At 37.3% G+C, this 23,705-nt stretch overlaps 1 protein-coding gene across 1 annotated transcript; it reads right to left on the minus strand.

Moving 5' to 3' along the window:
- Nucleotides 1–4,105: 4,105 nt before the first annotated feature.
- LOC117701944 (spermatogenesis-associated protein 22) lies at nt 4,106–20,284 on the minus strand. Its single transcript, XM_034493350.1, has 9 exons — nt 20,242–20,284; nt 18,762–18,862; nt 16,510–16,638; nt 14,123–14,183; nt 13,904–13,999; nt 10,845–11,169; nt 7,918–8,041; nt 6,949–7,046; nt 4,106–6,566 (listed from the first exon to the last, which is right to left on the minus strand). Exons 2-9 carry the CDS (start codon nt 18,802–18,804, stop codon nt 6,372–6,374), a joined length of 1,071 nt encoding a protein of 356 aa, XP_034349241.1. The 5' UTR covers nt 18,805–18,862; nt 20,242–20,284; the 3' UTR covers nt 4,106–6,371.
- Between the last annotated feature and the right edge of the window lie 3,421 nt (nt 20,285–23,705).

The following is a 23,705-nucleotide window of genomic DNA, read 5'->3' on the forward strand; positions in this document are numbered from 1 at the left end:
AGGCTGAGCACTGATTGGGGGGGAGGGTGGAACCTAAGGGTGGGGAGGGGGATTGAGGGGTAGGTGGGTGAACACCCTCATAGAAGCAGGAGGAGGGGGGATGGGATAAGGGGTTCCTGGGTGGTGGGGGGAACGCAGTAAGGGGATAAAATTTGAAATGTAAATATTATACCAATAAAAGAGGGAAAAAAAGAAAAGCAGTTAGGACCAACATCCTTAATAAAATGTCAGCCCTCTTTAAAAAAAAAACTATCTTGATACTAAAATTTGTTTTGAGAATTGTATATTGCAGAATGATCAGCCTTGGTGTATCTACTCAACAAGCAAGCTGGGCAGACCTGCTCAAACCTCTGAGGTCCGGGAATTCCATCTGGAGGCAGTGAAGACACAGCATCAGAGGCTTGTCAATTTGCTCTCCCCCCCTCCCACGCCTCTTCTAATATCTCAACGCCCATAATCAGCTTGAAGAAGCTAATGAAGAGTCAGCGCCCCTATTCCCTGGGCTTGGGGACTAAGGTGGTAAATGTTGGGCTGTCTTTCTAGGGAAAAGTAGTGGTTTTGTGGGAACAGAGAGGATTAGCTAGGGGTTAATTGCATAGCCATAACCTATTAGTAGAAATCTGTATAATTAGTATCAAGATGAAGTTATAAATTCTTAAATGGCACCAATTTACTTTGATTACAAATTTTAAGGTTTTCATTGGCATGAGCTTCTTAGTGATATAAGAGTGAGATGAATATTGTTACTCTCATAGGCATTGTACCAGTATAACACATTTACGAATACAAGGCTTACACCGAGTCCTTCTTTAACTTTTTAAACTGATTTGAGATGGTCAGCCTGTGAGTTAAGGGACTATAGCAAATTCATGGCTTGGAGTTTATTATAAGGGTGTTCTCTATGTTTTATTTAGAAATAGCTGAGTGGAGTTGACAGGCAACAGTCCAGATTACCTTACATGGATAGTTGGTTTTCAAAACATCAGAAATCCACAGAATTGACATGACAAACATTTCTGTATTAATGTTCATTTTTATTAGAGATCTGTCTGCTCCTGACAGCTTCCTGTCTTGGATTCTAAGAAGAAATTGAGCATCCTTGGAGTTACTCCAGTTGTGGTGAGACAGCCACTAGGCAAGAATTGCCATTTTCCTTCTACAGACAAATTACTGTCCAGAAAAGGACACACTTGCAGAATAGTCGACTGATTATATCTGCCTAGACAGAGTAATCAGCCCTTAATAATTCTGCAGCACTAACGTCTGTCAGAAGATCCTGGGCCAGAAGGCGGAAGAACAGATGCTCCAACGTTTTGAAATAGAATGAGTGTCCAGGTGTTCAGAGGTCTCTATAAATTGGCTAAGTTTTAGTAGCTATGCTTTGTGCTTCCCACAATTATAGTTAATTCAGTCATTCTGGATTTCTGACGGGGTTGAAAACTTATAGCCTCATAGCCAATCCTGACTATTTACTTTGAGAGAAAAGATTTGAGTGGATGGTCGTCAGCTGACATTCATTCTAAAGCCAGGTTCAGAACTAAATGTTTCAGTTAGGATAGACGACAGAGGTGCTGGTTAGTCAACAAAAGGATGGACTGGGTATTAGGACTATCTTTTACCTCACTGGTACAAATTGGCATAATTATGCTCTAATTGTATTTTGAGAGAAAAGTTTCATTTTAACAGGAAGGGTGATATGTAGGAGGAGCTAAGGTGGGAGGAGTACTGAGAGGAAGAGATGGAGTAAGAAGAGGAGGAGAAGAAGGAGAGGAGAAGCTAGGTGATGAGAGAGAGAAAGAGGGGGTAGACAGGGAGGCAGATGTTCATGTATCTCCACCAGTCAAAGATAGTGGTTATATCTAGGTTGGGTAGTGGGTTACACCTCTGACTGAACAATACCAAACTTATAAAGCCTATGAATAATATTTTTTTAAAAATGTATAAATGCAAAAAGGGAAAGGGGGCATGGGATAGGGGTTTTTTAAGGGGGGAATGGGGAAAGGGGATGGCATCTGAAGTGTAAATAAAATATCTAATAAAAAAAGAAAGAAAGAAAACTGCCACATCATACTCAATTCTTCCTCCAGCCAAATTTGAAAATGAAATTGGTTTTGTACCTTATTCGGTTGTTTCTACCTTCTATCTTCTCTAGGAAAATCTTTACAGTGCTACTCACCATAATCCTAAGCAGTCTCCTTAGATGTTAGAATACTTCCCAGCTCTGGCTTTTCCACTTGATCATAAGATTATAGTTAATATATGCAAGTCCTCTTCAACAGTTATTCTGTGTTCACTTTTCATCATTTCAACTAGATTTGTCCTTCATCCTTCAGGAATATGAAATCTTCAATAGTATTACCTTCACTGGATTACAAGAATAGCTGCCTTTGATTTACTGACACAAAAAGATCCTGGGGTTGGCCTCATTCTTAGTAATATAGATTTACATTTCCTAGATCCTTTTAGTTGTGAATGGCATTCCATTGTCTGTAGTTCCACAGTTTACCCATTCGCCTGTCAAAGAACATCTTAGATGCTCACAGTTGGAGAAATTATGAAATAATTTTAATTTCTAGAAATTATAAACGAAATTTCTAGAAATTAAAGCTGGGCAGTTGTGGTGCACACCTTTAATCTCAGCATCCAGAAGCCAGAGGCAGACAGATCTTTGAGTTGAAAGCCAGCCTGGTCTACAGAGTGAGCTCTAGGACAGCCAAAGCTATACAGAGAAACTCTGTTTCAAAAAATAAAGAAAGGAAGGAAGAGATGGGGAGGGAGGGAAGGAGAGAGGGAGGGAGGAGGAGGAGGAGGAGGAGAAGGAAGGAAGGAGGGAGGGAGGGAGATGGGGCAGAAGGGGAAGAGAAGGGTGAAGGAAAGGGGAAGAAGGGGAAGGGGAAAGGGAAGAGGAAGAAGAGGAAGGGGAGGGGAGGGGAGGGGAGGGGAGGGGAGGGGAGGGGAGGGGAGGGGAGGGGAGGGGAGGGGAGGGGAGAAGGAAAAGGGAAAAGAAAGACATGATCTTTTTCCTCATTGCATACAGAAAGGAATTTTCCCTTGTTAGCTATAATTGAATTAATTCAGACAGCATAGCAATTCTGTCTTTTATTTTGGTTCAGAGACATAAGGAGCCTCTACTTACTGTTTAGCAATCTCAGTGTCCACTAGAATAGAGCCATCTATTTAGAAATGTTCTCAGATTCTTCTTGTGTAGCATCAGATTCTCTCATCTGTCCTCTCTCAATCTAGACACAGCTATGGCAAGATTTACAGACTTCAACATGCTCCACATTCTCTACCTTCCTAATGCTGTTGACCCTCATGATGTTGTTACCCCCAAACATAAAATTATTTTTGTTGCTACTTCTTAAGTGTAATTTTGCTACTGTTATGAATCATAACGTAAATATTTTTGGATAGAGAGATTTGACGAAGGGGTCAAGACCCACAAGGTTGAGAACCACTGATGCAGAGTCTGACAGGGTTACCTTGGGTCTGTTTTCCCTGCTTCTTGTGTTCTATCTAGCATTGAGTTCCTGTGGTTCCATGAGTTGACAGTGAATAAGCTACTTTATGATTTGGTCTCCCTGTTCCCTATTTAATGCAACCTGTCTCTCACTCTTCCAATTAGATAAAGCTCTCAGATAATGAGACAGGAAATAAGACTTTGCTTTTTTCTGCTTTTAAGCTTCACAAGCAAGAAATAATGAAGCATTTCAGACTGAGAAATGCATCCCAAGTTGTTATGACATTAGTGGAGAAAATAAAAATGCTTAGTCTGGACGTTTTTCCTGTTGTTGAAACATTTCAGAAGGCATTGGACCACATCAATTTCTCTAACTTTCATCTTGTAAACCAAGGAAAGATATTAGCTGAAATAAGACTGTAAGAGTTCATCCAAAAAGCAAGAAGGACAAAAGAAGGGAAAAAAGGAGTAGCATCAGACATAGGTGAGAAGGGAATGCAATGAACAAGAAAAGAGCAGTCTGATGTGGTTTGAGGCATCACTGCTGAGTGGGAATTATAACATAAAATTATATTAGGCAGACATTTTCATATCCTAAATAGTTAACATTTTCCTGAATTTTAACAGAAAAAATTAAAATGGAATGGAATACAATAGGTTTAATTCTTTAAATCGATCCAGGAGTACATGAGCAGCACTAATTGGAGTCTACCAGTTTTTAAAAGGTAAGTACACCAAGCTGGGTAAATATGAACATGGGGGTCTCAGAGGAACTGAGGAAAGAAAGGAATATGATCAAAATACAATGTATGAATTCTCAACAAATTAAAATATTTTCTAAATAAAGTGAAGTAATTAAATGGCCTGCATAAACTAACAATTGCAGAATAACACTTGAAACACTACTGATAGCCATCTTGCTCCTGATAATGGAAGTGCCTCCAGTATTGTCCCTTAAAGTCTGATGGTTTGGGGGCTGCCTCAAATTATTATCCATGTTAAAGAAGCACCTATACCTACAAGGAGTGTTTCCAGCACTTTAGCTAAAATCAAGTAGTTTAAGTATCTATTTCTGACTGTTACAGTGAGCATTTTTACCTGGTGATTGAATTTTAACAGATACAGCATTTTAGCAAAAACAGTAAAATTATTTACAACACAACCCCTACACATACAATTCAGGGAACATCACAGGGGAAAAGAAGAGGATTGTAAGAGCCAGAGAACCTGGATGTTTAGGAGATGGTGTCATGACAGGAATGCTGCATACACAAAAGCTCAACAGTATGGTTACCTAAACAAAACCAGAATCATGACCAGTTCAGATGACATGCCAGTAGGGATGGGGGAGAGGCCACAAGGCCTCATCCCTAAGATGAACCTTTGCTAGGCTGTCAGATTCCAAGTGGTCAGGCCTAAGTACATGTACATGTAACATTAAATGGATTCAGTGGGTTTTATATAAGAATAATTAATGTAGAAGTCAGAAATCCAAAAGGGAGTGGGGGTAGAGAGAGGATTTGAGGAGAGAGAAGGGTAGAAATGGCATAAATATAGTGTATTTGTGTATGAAGTTCTCAAATTATAAAAATATTAATTTAAAAGAGCTCAATGCTTACTAGGAACTTCATTTCAATTTAAAACTAAAATGGTATACATTATACATGGCATGATGAGGTTACCAGAGCCTCTCTGAAGGTGGGGAGAATTAAGAAAACTTAAAACTTAAATTTAAGTAGGCTACCAAAACTAATCCTCCTGCTCTCTTTCCTTTTGAACATCTCAGCTCCAACTCAATGTGTATTCCCTTTAAAGGGGTTTGGGTGGATCCCAGCATGTCTCAATGCCAGGCTCTCACAAGTAGAATAGGACACATTCTGCTTACCTCACATGGTCCTTTGAGGTCATGTCTCTGTTTAAGGTATATGAATGCTTCTAACACCTGTCTTATTCAGCAAACCATAGTAATTCTAAAGTAAAGACTGATGAACAGCAAATGAAGTGTGGAGTATGACTTAGGTTTAGAGTTCCTTTTACACGCTGGGCTACTGAAGCATGGAAAGATACTAACGCGGACTTACAGACATGGCCTCAAAGATGGAATATTAAGAGAGGAATTCAAGTAAGATATGGTACTTGTGCATTAAATCCTCCTAACAGCACAAAAGCTTGTTTCAAAGACTCCCCCTACATATTGTTATATGAGAAAACTTTGTGGTCCATCATTTAACCTCTACTGGCAAATTTCACCACTGACCCTACTCAATTTTGACTCCTTTGCAAGCCTCATCCAATATAATAATAAACTTGCTTGAAGGAAAATGAAAAATTAATTTTGTAAAACATATCAGCTTTCTAAAAAAAAAAAAGAAAGAAAAATACAGCATTGATACAAATTTCTCTGAACACCTTTCTGTGTAAACCCAAATTTTTTTTTCAAGAAATTTGTCTTCTTAGAAAATAAAAAAAAAATCATTTAGCATTTATCAAGATTAGGTCTACTCTGATATGCACAGAACAACAAAATAATCCATAGCTACACAAAGGAAAATTGTGGTTCTGAGAAGCAAAAGAGAATGGAAAGTACTGTTGGTGGATGTGCATTCTTCTGGCAGTAATGAAATTCTTTGGATCTGGATAATGGTAATGGTTGCATAACTTGGTGAACACACTAAAAACTTAAATTATACAATTTAAATGAGTGCTTTATCCCGTCTATAAAGCATAGCTCAATAAAATTTCAAAATTAAAAAAAATCTAGCTATGCTGTTTTGGTCAAATCTATAAGAAAAGTTTTATTTTTATAAAGAGAAGTGAAATACAAAAAACAAGACTGATAAAAACCATGAAGGTAGTAAAGTAGTAACAGCAAATGCTTCTGCTCATACAGTGTAATTCCCTTTGACTCCATTTACATTTCATTCATTACTTTGGTATGATACGTCCTCATCTCAGCATCTACAATTGTAACAAATGCTTGGAAAGTCTTTTGTTCAGAAGCAGATGCTGGTCTGACTGAAACACACTTGAAAATGTTCTTGTCTGGGTCGTAGTGTCCAACACACCTGTGAACTCGGCCTCTAATCAGTCTTGGAAGTTCACGATCCTGTTTTTCAAACATAAAAGCCAAAAATTAGTTATTGCCTCACCTAAAGTTTGATGCTTAACTTATAATATGATCAATTAAGTTGATCATATTGATCAAATATGAACAATGAATCACCCCAAATGATATGATTCTCTGTTGTTTATAATATCATCAGGCAAGCACAGGTAACCTGTCACAGAGAGATGGCCCTAACCTGGATAGAGCTTCTAATGAACTAGCAAGAAGTTGCTTCCTGAAATATTTAATAATCTCCCCAATCATGGCTCATGAATTATGTACTCCTTTTTGCTAACAGAATTTCTACTGCAATGGGACTATAGCCTGTAGTTTCATCTTTTATTAGCATAGGCACTGAAAATGGACACTTTAAAATACTCACAATTTCATAAAAAACACATGGAAGAATATTTTTCCCATCTCTCATGAGAAAAGTCTTTGAATAATGTGGGCCAGGTGTGACAGCTGAATCCAGGACAGCTAATCAGCATTAAAGTGGGAAAATAAAATATTAACAAACATAAATAAAATTTAACAAAGAAATTTGATATTTAAACATCATCCTATAGCATCTCTCCCAGTTTTACTTATACAGTAGGGTTTTACAGAGGAATTGTATCCTTTCGGTGTGTTCTATAGGCTGGATAATCTTCAGAGCCATAATAACAATACAATGCACTATAACAACAAATAAGTATCATAGTTTCATGAAAACAACATTGAATTAGAATTCTGGTGTCAGGTCTTCAGCTTAATACTATTTTATGACATTGTTTAAACTTGATTTGTTTTATTCTCTAAAATATATTCATGTACATGTACAAAAAGAGAGAAAAAGAGAGCAAATAGAAAACAAAGGTTTTCAGTACTTCAAGTAATCAAACTGATGTCTATCCATTTCCATAGTTGCATTTAGAAGTACAATAACAGCACCTAAGATCTACCTTTTGGGCTAATCTTCAATATGTATCTGAAACACATTAGATCTCTAGGCTGACTCACCCCACATAACTGCACGTTTGTATTTTTTTATCTACATCTCCCCATCTCCTTTCCCTTGAACAAACTGTTCAACATCTCTCAAAACTGTTTCTTCATTTATAAAATTTAAGTCTTAATTCACATTTAATTCCATAAATTTTTATCAAATGGTGTTATTCATCCATTTAATAACCATCTCCTGAGTACTGATAGTAGACATCTGTTATTTTGAAGGCAACCAACATTGCCTTTAATATAAATAATCTTCTTTTACCAGTTTGTGTCTTCTTCATGATATCCTAGGTGTTCCTAATGGCATTAAAAATATCCAAAATAGTATTACTGAAGTATTCTTAAATATTATACCTACCCAAAACTTCAAAAAGAAGTACAGTTTTCTGCACTTGTGCTCGCCAATACTTCATGCTTTCAATGACTGCAGAAATAATTCTTAAAGAATTATCTTTTTCCTTTACCTGATGCAAGGTAGCTTCCTTTCAGGAAAAAAAAAAGCATAGCATTAGAAAAGTGTTTCACTTTTCATTATACTCGTTGATCTATGTAAAGTCTAGCTTCTTATACGTGTGTAAAAAGAGCCACTAAAAGTTTCGATGCAATTGAACCCCCAAATTAAACCCATCACTTAATTTCACTGCATTATAGAGTGAAAACAAGAGTATACTTAAAATAAGAGAATCACGTAGTCGGAGACATGGCACCATGGGTAAAGCACTTGCCATATAAGCCTAATGACTTGAATTTGATCCTCAGAACCCACGAAAAGGTGGAAAGAGAAAACCAACTCCATGAAACTGTCCTCTGACCTCCACACATATTCCCCCTACATATATCATACACTCAATAATAAGTAAAGTTTTATAAGATTTACTTATATTGTTATTCATTTACTCCATTAACTTTCTCCTCCACTGAATAAGCATTACGTGTCAGCTCCTTTACAGTTGAGTAAAAGAATTCCTACCCTAATGAGCTCACATTGTAGACACATTGATTCACTCATTCACTTAACAAGTACTTTTTAAAAACTAAAGAAAAATAAGCATAAAAGCTAGGAAACAAAAGGAGGTGAGGGGAAATAAGTGTGGAAAATGGGATGATGCAAATATAATCTATAAGAATGTCATAATGAAAACCACTACTTTGTAGTATTAATATACACTAATAAAAACTTTTGTTTTGGGGGTATCCACTCTGTGCCAAATCTACTCAAGAAACAGTAGTAAGCAAACAAGCAGGTATGGTGGCACATACAGGAGGTGGATCTCTGTGAGTTCAAAGACAACCTGTTCTATGTAGCAGGGTCCAGATTTCCCCAGTGAGTGCTGCATGATGAGACCCTGTCTCAAAAACAAGAACAATGATGATGATATATCTTCACATAATTTCAAATCTAAAATCAGATTCATCAAATAAATGAGTTAATAAGTATAATAAAACATTAGAAGTTGTTTTCATTTGTGCATGAAAAAATAGAATGAAAAGATAAAGAGAGACAGGGTTTATCATTTTAAGTGGGTACTTAAGTGGGGGCAGAGACCAGCACATGTAAAAGTCCTGAAATAAAAATGTATTTTGCATTTTTATACTTTGTATTTTTTAAGATTTATTTTCTTTTATGTGTATAAGTGTTTTGTATGTATGTTTATATATGTATGTACATTGTGCCCACAGAACCAGACTTTCAGAATGTTGTGAGCCATTGTGTGGGTGCTGGGAAGAGTGCCCAAGTCTTTCAGAAGTGTCGCCAGTGCTCTTAACTAACAAGCTACCTGTCCCATACTTTATGAATTTTTTGAGATCTGAAAACACAGCAATTGAAATGCAGAGGCAGGTGGATCTCTATGAGTATGAGGCCAACCTTGTCTATATAGTGAGTTCAGGGCAACACAGTGAAACCCTGTCCCAAACAAACAAACAAAAATACTAACTTTAATACTAACTTTCAAGGGTTGGGGCACAATTTCCTTTGGGGGAATGAGGATTGTGAAGAGTACCTAATGAAACTATATTGTTTCAAGATTTTTCCATCTTCTCTCTCCTAAACAAAGTTTAAATATACCCCCTTGAAGATGACTGCCACAGTGAGTCACTGTTTCTAAGGTGACAGTGTCATATTACTCTGTGTGCAAGGTAACACAGTAATTAGAATCTCTGTAAAACATGCTACATTTCCAGAAAAAAAAACAGAACTTACCCTAATTTCTTACTAAAATCAATGATGTCCAGATTATGAGCAGAACAAATGCCAGAGTACTTAAGCACCCAAATACTAACAGCAGTCAGAAGTTGAAAGAGCAGTGGGAGAAAAATAAAATTACCAAGACCATAAAAACTAGGCCCATAGAGGAACACAGACACTGAAGAGGGGATCTCCGCCTCTCCTCACATTGACATCCTCCCAGTGACTCCTGTTGGATGACCCCTAGTAGAAGGCAGAAAACAAGGGATCTCAAGGGAGGCACCAAGGTAGGACAATGCAGCTGGACAGAACACAGAGATTCACAGAACAACAAACCACTGGGCCTTGGTGTGAGGCATGAGAGAGAAGATAACCAGCACATGTGTAGATAACATTTCAAAAAACAATCAGAGGTGCAGCTTAGGAAAAGGTACATGATCTCTACACTATAAATCAAAGCAGAGAGATATTGTAGTACAGATCATGTTAATCCCAGTGTGAAGAGTCTTAGATGAACAGCACCTTGCAATATGATGTACAAGGCAAGAAAGGCAGAACAGGACCAGATCATAAAGCAGAAGTCAGCAAACTATGGCCTACACTCCAAACTAACCTAACCCACTATTTCTGTCAACTTCTACTAGCCCATAACCATGCTCATTCGTTAATGTGCTATCTCTGGCTGCTTCCAAGTTACAACGGCAGAGTTCAGTCTTGTAGTAAAATAACTGCAGAGACGACAGTATGGTCTATAAAACCAAAAATGTTATGTGGAACTTTGCAGGAAAAGATTTCTGGTATCTTGGGGGGGGGGGATGACATAATAAGAAGCATGGATTGTTTCTACAAACAATGGATAAACTATTGTTACCTTAATGATTAAAAAAGTAAAAATCAGAATTCAGTAAGAAACTCTAGAGCCACTATTAAAAAAAAAAAAAAAAATCTAAGCTATTTCAGAAACCAACATTCCTCGACTCCAACGGGAAGCTGGATATTTATGCTAATCTACATATGCCATGTATGTATCTTTCTAAATATTTACTACATGTCCTTAAATGTGCAAATAAGCTATTCATTAATATTTAAATGTTTACCTTCAGAGAATTTTCTCTTGGAACATCTCCCAACTCTGTTTTCTTAAATGAATTTTGCTGCAAACTTGGTTTAAATGCCTGCAGAGCACTGGCTCTGTCTGGGCCTTTCAATGTAGAGCCAGGTAGTTTTGATACTTCAGCTTCTTTGAGTCCAGGTAAGATAGGAAATTCGGGTGTTTGGAACTGTTTTTGTCGTTGAGCTCCCAAATTCACTGGACAAGAACTAAATTCACTGCTTGCCACAGGGCTTACAGCTTTATGCTGAGGTCGGAAATCATTTCTATCCCAAGTTCTCAAGCTAGTATTTCTGTTGTTGCCTCTGTAGCTGTAAAAGGAAAACATACTTCGCTATGTCTTCATATTTAGGAACAACCAATGACATTTTTCATTATTCTGACAATCTGTGGTTTAGAGCTACTAAGTAGTAAGACATTTGAAACACATCATTCATTACACAGTGATATATTATTCCTTCTCTTTCAAGATGAAGAGACAGAGTTTGGGGGAAGTAGTAACTCATCCAAAGTTAAACAGCAAGTTACTGGCAAGTTCAGAAATGGAAGAAGACCAGTCTCCCAACTCAGAATACATTGCTGCAAATATGTGTCTATGATATATTAAAGCCTCCACATAAGAGTAGTTTCCAAGTAGAATACTTTTAAGGACTTTTATTTAATTCTTTATATTATCTTGAAATTTTCTACAAAGTAAAAAAGAAAAGCTACAGCTTTTTTATTTTTTTTATTTTTTGTTTATTTTTTATTTATTTTTATTTTTTATTTTTTTTTTATTTTTATTTAATGTTTTATGCTTTGAAAAGCTCTACTATACAACTCGTTATAGCATTTTTTTACCACCCTAATCTACATTGCTTGTAAAGCTTGGCAATACAAGATGTCAATAAAACGCAGGATAAAGTATATTTTCTAAGCAGGCCAGTTAAAACTTACATGGGAAAGAAAAATTAATCCAACTCACAAACTCTTGATCATGAATAGTTTTCCCAGAAATACCTGCATTACAAGGCAGTCAGTTCAACCCACCCATTGTTTGGAGAGAAAAAAAAGACAGGGGTAATATAGTGATCAGCAAAAGACTAGGTTTTATGAGGCCTAAAGCTTGTACATTTGAGAAATACTGTTAACAATTTAACTATAAATTTAAGAATAAAAGGATAAAAAAATCACAATTATGAATCTAAGTTATAAATACCACAAACATCATTAATATCCAGGAAAAATATTACAATTATTGCTATTCATTAAATGTTTGATACACCCTGCTGTGGAGCTATTTTCTCTAAATTGAAACATTCCTTTCTTAATGGAAGAAGGAGACTCAAAAGATTGAGGCAGCTAATGAAATTCAGAAGACTCAGAAAACCACTAGGTCCTTCCCACAAGTATATAAGCAGAAAAAAGTTGCAGAGAGGAAACTCTTTGGCAGGGAACTCCAAAGACAGGCTTTTGTGAAGTCATCTGCCATACTAAAGTAAGCTTTTCTATGAGGGAGCTACCTTTGAGTTCTCCATGCTGTTACAGGTAACATCTCACACATGCTTTTTATTACAAAGAAATCATTGAGAATCACTACAAAGCATACCATGTTAGTCATACTTCCAGAAAATAAAGAAAACCAGAATTCACTCTGATGACTTCCTAAAAACAGTAATTTTTATATTTCTGAGTAGAAAAACACAGAACACTTAAGCAGAACTAACAAATAGATTTGTTATTATAGTATATTATTGAATATTATACTATAATATATTAAAGTGAAGAAATCTAGTCTCATAAAAATTAATGCCATGTTCTCAAATATGCAGATCCTACCTTCAATTTCTTAGAAGTATTTTTTTTTTAATTTAGAGTATCTGTACAGGCTAAGAAACTAGAAAGGGAATGTTGAGGAATTACCATAAGGAGAACACAGGTGATATGTAAAAGTAAGTTTTATTCACCAGATGTAATTGACATCTTGGAGTCTGACAGCTGAATATGCTTACCCTTTCTAGTTCTTTCTGAACTCTGGCTGAATGGTTCAACTCAGCTGTTCTGGCTCAAAACTCCTCTCCAATATGACTAATTCAAACTGGCTTCTCTCGGCTTCTCAGTAAATTGGTCCACTTGTAAAACTGCCTCTGAATTCCATGATCTGAACTGAACTGACTACACAAACTAAAAGAATCTGCATTGAACTCAACTGCACTGAACTGATCTGAACTGCATTGCACTGCACTGAACTGAACAAGTCCACTGCGTTCAACTGCCCTCTCGTCCAGACTCCCTCACTCTGCACTTCTCTTATGTCACCTCTCTTTCCTGTCTCTTCTCCTGAGAGTTGGGAGTTGGGTGTATCCTATCTCTGACTCATTGTGTCAAATCTTTCTCTGATTCATCACTTGTCTGACCCTCAATTAGACACCACTTTCAAACATGGCTGCTTTCTTCTACAAATTGACCTTACCTACATTGTTTGAAATTAAAGTGTGTACTAAGGGTATATTCCAGCCAGAGGGATTAAAGGTGTGTGGTGTGTCTGCAGCAGGATCACAAAGATCTAGGTCTTTGGATGTGATCCCTTGCCCGAACAGCCACAATGCTGGATTAAAATTCCTCTATAGTGATATGAAAGTAGAGATGGGAAATGCTGGGGGAGGAAGGGTTTATGTAGGCATGAGGATAAGGATACAGGAAAGATAGGGGGCATAGAACAAAAATATATATAAAATAGCTACATGAAAATCCATTTTAAGTCAGTTTAAACCTTCCCTATACTCTACTTCCACAGATCAAAACAAACTACAGATCAAAAATATTTAGAAAAAATTACATCTGTACCCAACATATACTTTGTCATTACTTCTTAAGTACACAATGACAATTATATAACATTTACATTGTATTCTGTTATGTAATTTAAAGTATACAGGAAGGTATACATAGATTATATTCAAATGTTAGTTTGTTATTGTAGAAATTTCCTAAATGTATTTCTAAGAAAGAAAAAAAGATTTTCTTAAAGGAAAGAAAAGAAAGAGAAAGCATATGCAGACTCACCCCCAGGCACTTTGGCTTCTTTCAGCATTTGATTGAATAGATTTACACACAGAATCTTGACTTCTCGGGGAATAAGAAGCAGAAGCTGGTATTTGCCTTTCAAGGAAAAATCTTATTAAACACAATTTGTTTTTAAATTGATAAATGTAAAATGTATACAGAAAGTAACATCAGTCAGTAACAGACACGCATGTATTGATTCATATGTTTTTCACATACCCTGTATTCACTGTTTTCTTTAAAGGCGCCACCTCTGGATTCACAGCTTCCCACGCCCAATCTCAGAAGTATAAGAACACATAAAAATAAGATTTTATTTTCAAAATAATTCCTTACATTTATTTAATTTAGTAGTTCTAACAAGTTGAAGAAATAGACAGTCTGTAGTAGCACTTGATTTGTCACAGCCTGCCTAATTTTACAGATGTCTTTTTTACTCTATTTAAGCAAAGATAGTAGTTTAATCTGTCTTTTCCTCAACTGATCCTAATACAATGCCTTATAATTGGCAACATAAATTTAGTTGAATCCAATGTTTCTTAATTTTATTTCACCCCACATAAAGAAATGCATGATAACTGGTAACAAGATAACTATTTTTGAAACTAACAGAGAGACATAGAATCAGAGTAAGATAACAATATTACTATGTATGGTATACACTTCTATATACATTTTCTAATCTGTTCTACTTACTCTCTTATCTCCTTAATTTCTATTTTTATGTTTTAACTATTTACACATGGGGGGACACAGTGCACATGAGTGTAGATGTTCATGGAGGCCAAATGATCCCCTGGAGTTGGAAGTATAAAGTAGTTTTAAGACACCTGACAAGGGTGTTGGGAACCAAACTCAGGTCCTCTGAAAGACTAGTAATCCATCTTAACCACTAAGCCAGCTGCCTTTTCCATATTCTCTTCTTATAAATGTTGATTGTATTCCAGACTAATAGGTCAAGATAAAAATTCACATTTCCTCATGAGATAGCTCACACTTATAATTTCTCAAGATCAGTTTTTATGCTATGTATAAAACACTTTAAATGATAAGAAAGATTTTAAGTGATGGTGAATGCTGACTTGTGCATGTCCATGTGAATTCCTACTTTTTATATATAAAATGGGAATGAGGGCCACAGATGACTCTGTGGGCAAGGGAACTTGCCACGCAAGCTTCATATGCAAAGGCTGATACCAGAATCCACAGTGTAAGGAGAGAACTGACTCCCAAAATTTGTATACACACACACATATACACATAGACACACACACTAATAATAAAATTCAAATTTAAAAAATGGAAACATTGTATGTTAACTTTATACTTTAAATTCCTAGTGTGAAAAACAATGACTACATCAAAGTCTATGAAAGCACACGGAAAAAAAATTAAAATGAGTATTATTGTATATAAAATTATGATTCCATTAATAATTTTAAAGTTTGTTTCCAAAATTTAAATATACATAACCAGAATGTGCCAAATAGATATCAGAATATATGCCTATCAGTGCTCTCTTCCAGAAGGAAGTAAAAAGACAGTGAACATTGAGACAGTGAGCAAGATGGCCTAGCAGGAAGCCTTGCCATCAAGCTTAATGACTTGATTCCATCTCTAGAACACACATAAATAAATAAATAAATAAATAAATAAATAAATAAATAAATAAATAAATAAATAAGAAAAGTAAAGTCTTTCAACACTCACACTATGGCTAACTGGTTCACAGATAAGATTTTAGTGTTCTCACTTAAAATGTAGCACATATTAGAAGCTTCCTGACTCGAAAACTAAATCAAGAGTTACAAAAGACAGCCAGTCTCTGAGAAGTCAAGTATGTAAACTCCCAGCAATGTCAGATATCATAATGTGCTGGTTTGAGCTATAAGGAAGCACACTAAATGAGACGCTCTTAGACCATTTGAGCTATCACAAAATATCTTAAATTGAGTAATTTACAAATACAAGTTTTTGACAGTGCTGGAGACTAAAACATCTTAGATTGAGGTAACAACAAACTAGATGTTTGGTGAAAGCTTGTTCTCGCTTCAGAAAGAGCCCTTCTTAAAGAGTCCTCACATGACAGAAGCAGCAAAGATCCTTCTCCTTCATCTTTCCTTTACAAGGCCACGAGTCCTTTTATAGGCGTAGACTCCTCACAACTCTAAGTACCTCCTAAAGGTTCATCTCCTACTCAACAGTTAAGTTTCAACTTAAGAATTTTCAGATCCCAGAAAATACTGAAAAAAAACTCTATATACACTTTTCCCTGTTTCTGAGGTAACTCAAACCCTTCCATCCTTTCCTAAAAAAATAAATGTCACAGTATTCTATGTTCTGAGAAAGAAAAATAGTCTTTGCAATGTAGGTTCCTACTTTATTAGAACAAAGGCTCCAGACATAAAAATAGACTCCATTTAAATGCTAAGCCATCCTCGTATACTAGGCAACTCAAAACTCCTGTGCTGGAATGCTCAGAAGGAGCCAAGTAATCTCTATATCTGGGCAGTGAAAGGCAGCAGGGGCTTTCTTCAATCAGAGACCAGTAATTTTCTACTTTCTAGTTCTTGTCTCTTGAAATTTTTCCCTACTCATTTTCTTACCTGTTGGTAAAGAAGGGAAACCGTAACTGTCAGAAACAGTACCAATACCTGGATCATTCTGAAGTGGATTAGAAGTTAATGGTTGTCTGTTCCTCTTTTTCTGATTGAACAATGGCACAGGCAAACAGCCTACATAGAATGTACAAATAAATCAGTATGAAATAGGTAAATATGATGCCTATGTCTAGAAAGATTTCCACTAATAATATGTAATGATATCAGTTTAGAGTCTACTTCTATATGATAATAGACTACAGATATATTTCTATGCCCTTGAAATGATTTTTACAATCTTCTAGAAGTTCACAAAGCTTACTAATGTCTCTAAAGTCCTTTCTTCTTCTGTCTGTTTTTATCCCCAAACCTTTCCCAAATCTCTTTTCTTTCCTGCAGTTCCTTCTTCTGTTTGTCTAGTCCCTTAGCTGCAGAGTGCCTATAAAATATACCAAAGCTAAGAAAGAAAAAACTTTGAACCATGCTTTTCCAAAAATCTAACCATACTTTAGTGTGACCACCAGCCTCTCAAACTTTTGTTTGACTAAGATTTATCTTGAAATTCTGATTAACATGTAGGTTCCAGGTCACAATCTCCAATGTTGAAATTTATATTTCAATTATTTACTCTGGATATTATACTCCCCAAATTATACTTTTAATAAGAACCCCATGTATCTATAATATTTCTCTATAAATTATTTGTTAAATGTCTTAAGGTGGTAGTTCTCCACCCTTCTAATGTTGTGAGCTTTTAATACAGTTCCTAGACTGTGGTGACCCCCAACTATAAAATTATTTCATTGCTACATCATAACAGTAATTTTGCTACTGTTATGAACTGTAATATAAATACCTGACATGCAAGATGTCTAATATGTGACCCCCCCCCAAGTGGGTTGTATATGCTATACCATCACCACTTCCTCCACATGACAAAAGCAGGTTCTTCAGTCAAAACAATAAATAAACTTTTAAAGCAACAAGAGAATTCAGGATCAGAAGAGGTCTTCAAAGCAATAACCAGAAAATCTGAGATAGGACCCAAGTTCCTAAATCTCAGTTTAGAAACCCTTAACACTACTACCATTGTCTAGCTGCCCCATTCTCACTGGAGAATACTAACCCAGGAAGATCTCTAATGAAAACCTATTGTCATGTAGGTTCTTGAGTCAGGATGGCTGGGTTTTAACTGTGCCTTCAATGAGGATTTGAAACAAAACTTCAAAGTTAAATATGAGCAGTTTCCTTAAATTCTTTGTACCAAAGATATATACAGAAAGCATAATATAATGATTAAGAATGTAGACTCTAAAATCAGATTTCTAGGTTCAAGTCCTATTTCTAAAACTCAATAGATTACTTATTTAAGGTCTTTGTGTCTTGGTGTCTTATCTAGAAAACAGAGGTGATGACAAAGATTAAATAATACTTGTGAGTAAGTGTCTAGAATATGCTGTCCCATCATAAATTATCATTATAGTCTTCGTTGTACATCATAATCATTTCCCTGACTCTTGCCATTCTTGACTTCTATCCTTACCTTACCTCATAATTGGGAAAACAGAAACAATGCAAAATATTAGAGAACAGCTTGGTTGTTAGTGGCTCAGACCTTTGATCCCAGCACTCATGAGGCAGAGATAGGTGGATCTCTGTGTGTTCAAGGCCAGCCTGGTTTCTATGAGGAGTTCCAGGACAGTCAAGGCTACACAGAGGAAAACCGCTTGAAAAGTAAAAATGCTGCTAGAGGGGTGAGGCAGGAGTGGTATGTGGGTGGGGGAGCACCCTCTTAGAGGCAAAGGGAAGGGGGGGTGATGGGATGGGGGATTTGTGGAGAGGAGACCAGAAAGGGGAACAACATTTGAAATGTAAATAAATAAAATAACCATTTTTTAAAAAGATAAAAAAGTATTTTTAAATACTTTTTTAAAAAGAAAACATTTTAACAAGTCAATCAAAAAACCCACAAATATATTTCTTTGTTTCCTGCTCAAAACCATAAATAAATCAATTCCTTAAGTTTTACAGAAAAAGTGCCAGAGTAAATAAATCTCAGTTCATTTAATTTTACTCTCATCTCTACTGCTAAATACTTTGCCTTGACAAGCTTACTTTACCTCTTTTGACTATAAAAGGAGGCTAAACTAAAATGTCTAATCTCTTTAAACATTCTTTCCCAGATGTTCCTATGAACTATATACATGCTTTATGTACTATGTGAAAAATTCCAAACACAATTAAACGCTGCTCAATACCTGCTGTACTTCGAGATGAACTTTCATTCAGGTTTCTCTTCATTTTCTTCAATGTCAAAGCTTTTTGTATTTAGCATTTGACATTTACAAAACGAAGTTAACTAAACCATAGAAGGAAGAAACATGTAACTCATATTCATCAGCAAGATTAACTTTTCAGTCAATTGATTATGGGCACTATGGTTTAAAACTGTCAAATGCAATCACCTCAGGAATTGCTTTATAAATAAGAATTTAAAACATACCCAATTTTCCCAGCTATGTTCAAATAAGTTATGACAGGGATGAATATAATCTTGTTTTCTAAATATATACAGAGCTTCCACACAGTCTATGCAATATATCAATCAGAAGTCAGGACCCATCATAGGAATTTTGAACCAAAGCTATAAGGGAAAGGAATTACAGCATGTGCAAACTTACAGAAACAAATAAAACATTTTCCCATTGTATTTTTTCTGATTTTAGCTTCCTGATATATCTATATCTTAATATAATTTAATTCAACAAATGTTTGCCCATGAAAAGGCCAGACACAAACCCAAATAATTTCTACTGCAAATCCACATCCCAGTGGGACAGACTGATGTGAACACAAGTAACAATGCAGTCAAAAAGGTAAACATTAATGTCCAAATATCATTTGCAAAAGTAAAACTCAAAAACAAGAGACTGAGGACTGCCTCTTTGTGCATCTTGAACTTGAAAGCAGAATATGGGAAACTCTTAAGTATTTTTCTACCATTCTAGGAATCAGAACAGAGATGGAGCCATTTTTTTTTTCTCAACACAGAAACACCAGCTCATCCCAAGCCTAAGAGAACTTACAGGGGCTGAATACCTTAAATATCCTAAACCTATGGCATGTGAGACAGAATCTCATACAACCCAGACTTGCCTCAAACTTTTAATCTTCCCATCTCTAGCACCCAAGTGCTGGGACTGCAGAGATAGGCCACTATGCCTGATTCACAAATACATGGAAGTACACCATCATCTTCCTGAACCCAGCGTCCAAGAGAACCGGCTTCAGCTCGAGCAGGGGTGGGGTGATGGGAATGGGATGACTGGGGTGGCAGGAGCAGGATGACTGGGGCGACAGGAGTGGTGGAAGCAGGGGTGGCAGAGGCAGAGTGGCAGGGGGCCAGTAGGTGAGAGTGGGGTGACTGGGGTGGTTGGGGCTATGGGAGCAGGGAAGGTGGAGGTGGGGTGGCCGGGCAGGTGTTGGGGTTCTGGGGAGGTACTACCAATCACTGACAAACCTGCTCTAAGACCATGGCCTCAAGCTGAGGCCGGACGCGGCCTGTTTGAGGCCTCCTTAAAGGAAGAGGGAGATTTCCAGTCAGAATTCATCTTCCCTCCCAACAGCCCCCTCCCGCCTGACACACCCACTCATAGGGGCCATTTTAGGTCAACAAACGGTATTTCCCCCCAAGAATCCCCTGCCAACACCAGGTACAAAGAGAGCCCTCAAGTTAACCTCGCCTCCGTCCGCAGGCAGCTACGCGGACCTTCCCGCCTCTGCAAACCCGCGGGAAACTTTGCGCAGGCGCAGCAGTCCTAAGCACAGCACGCAGGCGCTCTGAAGCACCGGCACTACTAACTGCGCAAGCGCAAGGGCCAAGGTATCGCGAGAGTTTAAAGGAGCAAGCCCAACAGAGTTTCTCGGGCCCTAAAGGCAAAAGCGATTCCCTTTGCTTCGTTGCTTGTGAGGTACAATGCTGACCCGGGCATGGCTCTACCTCTTTCGCTGTTTTGTCCACAGACAGAAACTTGTTCTGGTTATGGATTAGGCGGGAGGAACTCCCCAGCCCAGCCTCGCTCCAGCCCAGTGACATCAGAAAATCATGGCCTCTCTTTCCCTTCCGCCTTGCCCATTTCCTAGACACTAGAAGTTTTCTAAGATGCGGCTGACATCCTAGACTGTGTCTAAAGAGAATGATTCCCAAGGCAGCAAAACAAGTTATGTCTTGCCCAATATGACCACATGTCTGCCATGGGTCAGGCAGGAAATTTTAGTCTCCAGGAGACCTGTGGGGGGGCTGAGGCCCGTTTTGAAATGACCCCATCCAAAGCAGAGAGCAGGCAGACAGGAAGAGCCAGCGCTACCATTGTTAAGGAGAGCAAAAGAGCACCTGGGCCTCAGAAGTCTACAAAGGAGGCAGGGTGGTATGAGGATCTGAGCTCCTTCCTGTATAAGGAGCACTTGGACAAACTCATTAAGTTGGTAGCTTTTCTTGACTTTTCCCCAGCCTTTCACATATGGGTAGAAACCATTTTTGGAATAATTTCCAAAAATCTCATTTGTAATTCCCACTTGCAGAATACTTTCCAAGCATGCATTTGAACACTACTGTTAGATTCACAGAGACAGCCTCCTGTCAGAAGCTTCTGTCACAGAAGCCTGCCTGAAAAAAAAATGGGGAGTTCTTGCCTCTGTGACTTTGGGCATGTGATGTCTATGTTTCTTTCTTTGATAAAATAGCAATAACAGTATTTACTTAATTGCCTTAAATTTTGAAAAGAGGTATTAAATGGTTCCGGCACATAATATGTGCTCAATAAAGGTTAATTCCTGTTTCCAATAGTTGCTGCCATTTTGCGAGTATAGACTAGCTACTTAGAATAGGTATCTTTGATCAAAGACTGGGTCCTCTTATTTCCCTGTCTTCTGACTATCCAACATAGCTGAAGGGAAGTGGAAAGGGCTGCTGTGGAGAGATGGTTATTAGTAAATGCCTAGGAGAAAATTAAAACTGGAAGAAAATAAAAACATGTTAGTTTCTTTGTCAGTAAGAGTGGTAGTGGACTGGATGATGGGATAAAGAATAAACTTTGAATAGGATCATTTTCAATTTGGAAAAAGCCTTCAACAAAATGTCTGGAAAAAACTTATTCATCATTATTCCAGATAGAATACTTCCCTAAAATGTGAATATAATAATTTTCAAGGAAGTGGAGTTTGGCTTGATACATGCATACATAAGCATGTGTACAATGCATAATGCCCCCCCCCCCAAATAATAATTTCTCATTCTTAAAGAGGCAAGGGATGGGGTATGGCTCAGTAGTAGAGTGATTGCCTAGACTGTATGAAAAAAAGAAAAGAAAAAAATAATCACAACTTTAAGTCTAGTGAAAGCGAGAACATGTACTATGTCTGTAAAGAATGCGCATGAGCAATATGGAATCTTTGCTAGAAGTCCATGAACTTATATACCGTATCCCAGCTCTGTTCTGGTTATCATTCATCTCCACCTAGAATGTTGATCAGGATGGATGATGGCAAGAGAGCCACAGAGAAAGGGTAGAATTAGAGCTGTAATAGTGTGATTGCCTGGCTCCTGAACAACCACATTATCTATAAGACACTTTCTTTAAAATATGGAACAGGGAATCCTTTTGATTGTCTGTCCTAGCTAGTTTTAGCTGTCAACCTGACACAGCTGAGAATCATCTGTCCAGATGCAGTTGGCCCGTGGCCATGTCTGAGAAAGATTATATTAATTGACAATTGATCGGGAGGTCCCAGCCCACTCTGAGTGGTACCAACCCTCCCTAGGTAGGTGGATCTAGGCTACATAAGAACACTAGCTGAGCAGAGGCAGAAAGTATATTAGTAGATCTTCCTCCATGGGCTGTGCATATGTCTGCATAGATTCCTGTCCTGACTTCCCACAAGGATTAATTACGTCACTTTTGGCCAGAGTTCTGCTCTATCACAGCAACAGAAAGCAAACTAGAACATCTTCTGACATGCTGTTTCATACACAGCCTCAGCTTAATACCCACAACAAAATCCCTGGCATTGATCCATTGGCTAGCCTTACTGTGAGTCAAATTTTATTGTCCTATTGTTTTAAACCACGTAATCTTGTACTTAAAAGAAATTAGTAATCTCAGAACTCAGGAGGCTGACAGGAGGTTCACAAGTTCAAGGCCAGTCTGAGCTACATAACCAGTATGAAGCCAAGACCTGTCAAAACAACAACAACAACAACAACAAAAAAAAAAAAAAAAAAAAAAACCACAAATCTGTAGTTCTGGAAGTAACACTTTTTGAAAGTATTTCAATCAAGAGATGATAACTAGAAATGATTTTATTCAGTATGCTATCAATTCTCTGAACTCTCAAAAACAGTAACTAATAGAAGTGGGTAGATTTTGCCACATGCTTTGGGAAAGAGAGTTAAGAGGTGATTTGGGAAATCAGGAGTTAAAACTCTTGGAAGTTAACTTGGTATAAGAGAGTGAAAGCCTCTGCTGCCCCAGTTCTAAGCAAAAGCTTTCGTTTTCTAGTAAAGCTTCCTGCAGGAGACAAACTGTACACAGTAACAAGGTAAGCATGCGAGCTGCTGCCGGCCGTTAACTGCCAAGGGAGCTGCTCACTTGGACACACCACAGAAACTTTAGAAATGTGAAAGTGTACTTCAAAATGCTGACCTGTTAAAATTCCACAAAACAAGCCTCAAAGTTTGAGTCACTGGTGCCTGCTATGAATAAGTTACTGAAACAGCGTTTCCAGAGAGACTGGGGCAAAGGACAGAACAAACCACAGGTCAGCAGGAAAGGAACAAAATACTTACAGCAGGGTGCTAATAATTCACCACAGTTCAGTAAAACCATCATGGGAGCAGGAGAACTGTCCTGTCTCTACATATGCCTGTTTTCATCATTGTGTTCAGTGTATGCTGAGGCAGAAAGAAAACCAAAGGTTACAGGGACTTTGTCTTAGGTTACAGCAGTAATTTCAATGTATAAGCAGTCTTGACTTTGTTTTATCTCTGCATTATAATCTTTTTGAAAACAAAAAGGTATTGAGGATTTGCTTACTAAATACTATGAAACATTTTGTAGTTCCACCATGCATTTGGTTTGTGTGTCTTGTGATTCTACATTGTGCTGGCTGTTTATGTGAGCTCTGGAAGAGCAAAATTAGAAGTT

This window comes from Arvicanthis niloticus, unplaced genomic scaffold (assembly GCF_011762505.2).
Source record: "Arvicanthis niloticus isolate mArvNil1 unplaced genomic scaffold, mArvNil1.pat.X pat_scaffold_346_arrow_ctg1, whole genome shotgun sequence".
In the NCBI taxonomy this organism is placed as follows: domain Eukaryota; kingdom Metazoa; phylum Chordata; class Mammalia; order Rodentia; family Muridae; genus Arvicanthis; species Arvicanthis niloticus.

Excerpts from the sequence above, each read along its gene's own strand:
- LOC117701944 (XM_034493350.1), bottom strand. The coding sequence starts at position 18,804 with ATGAAGAGAAACCTGAATGAAAGTTCATCTCGAAGTACAGCAG. Across the intron at positions 14,184-16,509 it reads TTTCCCTTCTTTACCAACAG|ATTGGGCGTGGGAAGCTGTG; the intron begins GTAAGAAAATGA and ends TATACTTCTGAG. Across the intron at positions 14,000-14,122 it reads AAGAAAACAGTGAATACAGG|GCAAATACCAGCTTCTGCTT; the intron begins GTATGTGAAAAA and ends TTTCCTTGAAAG.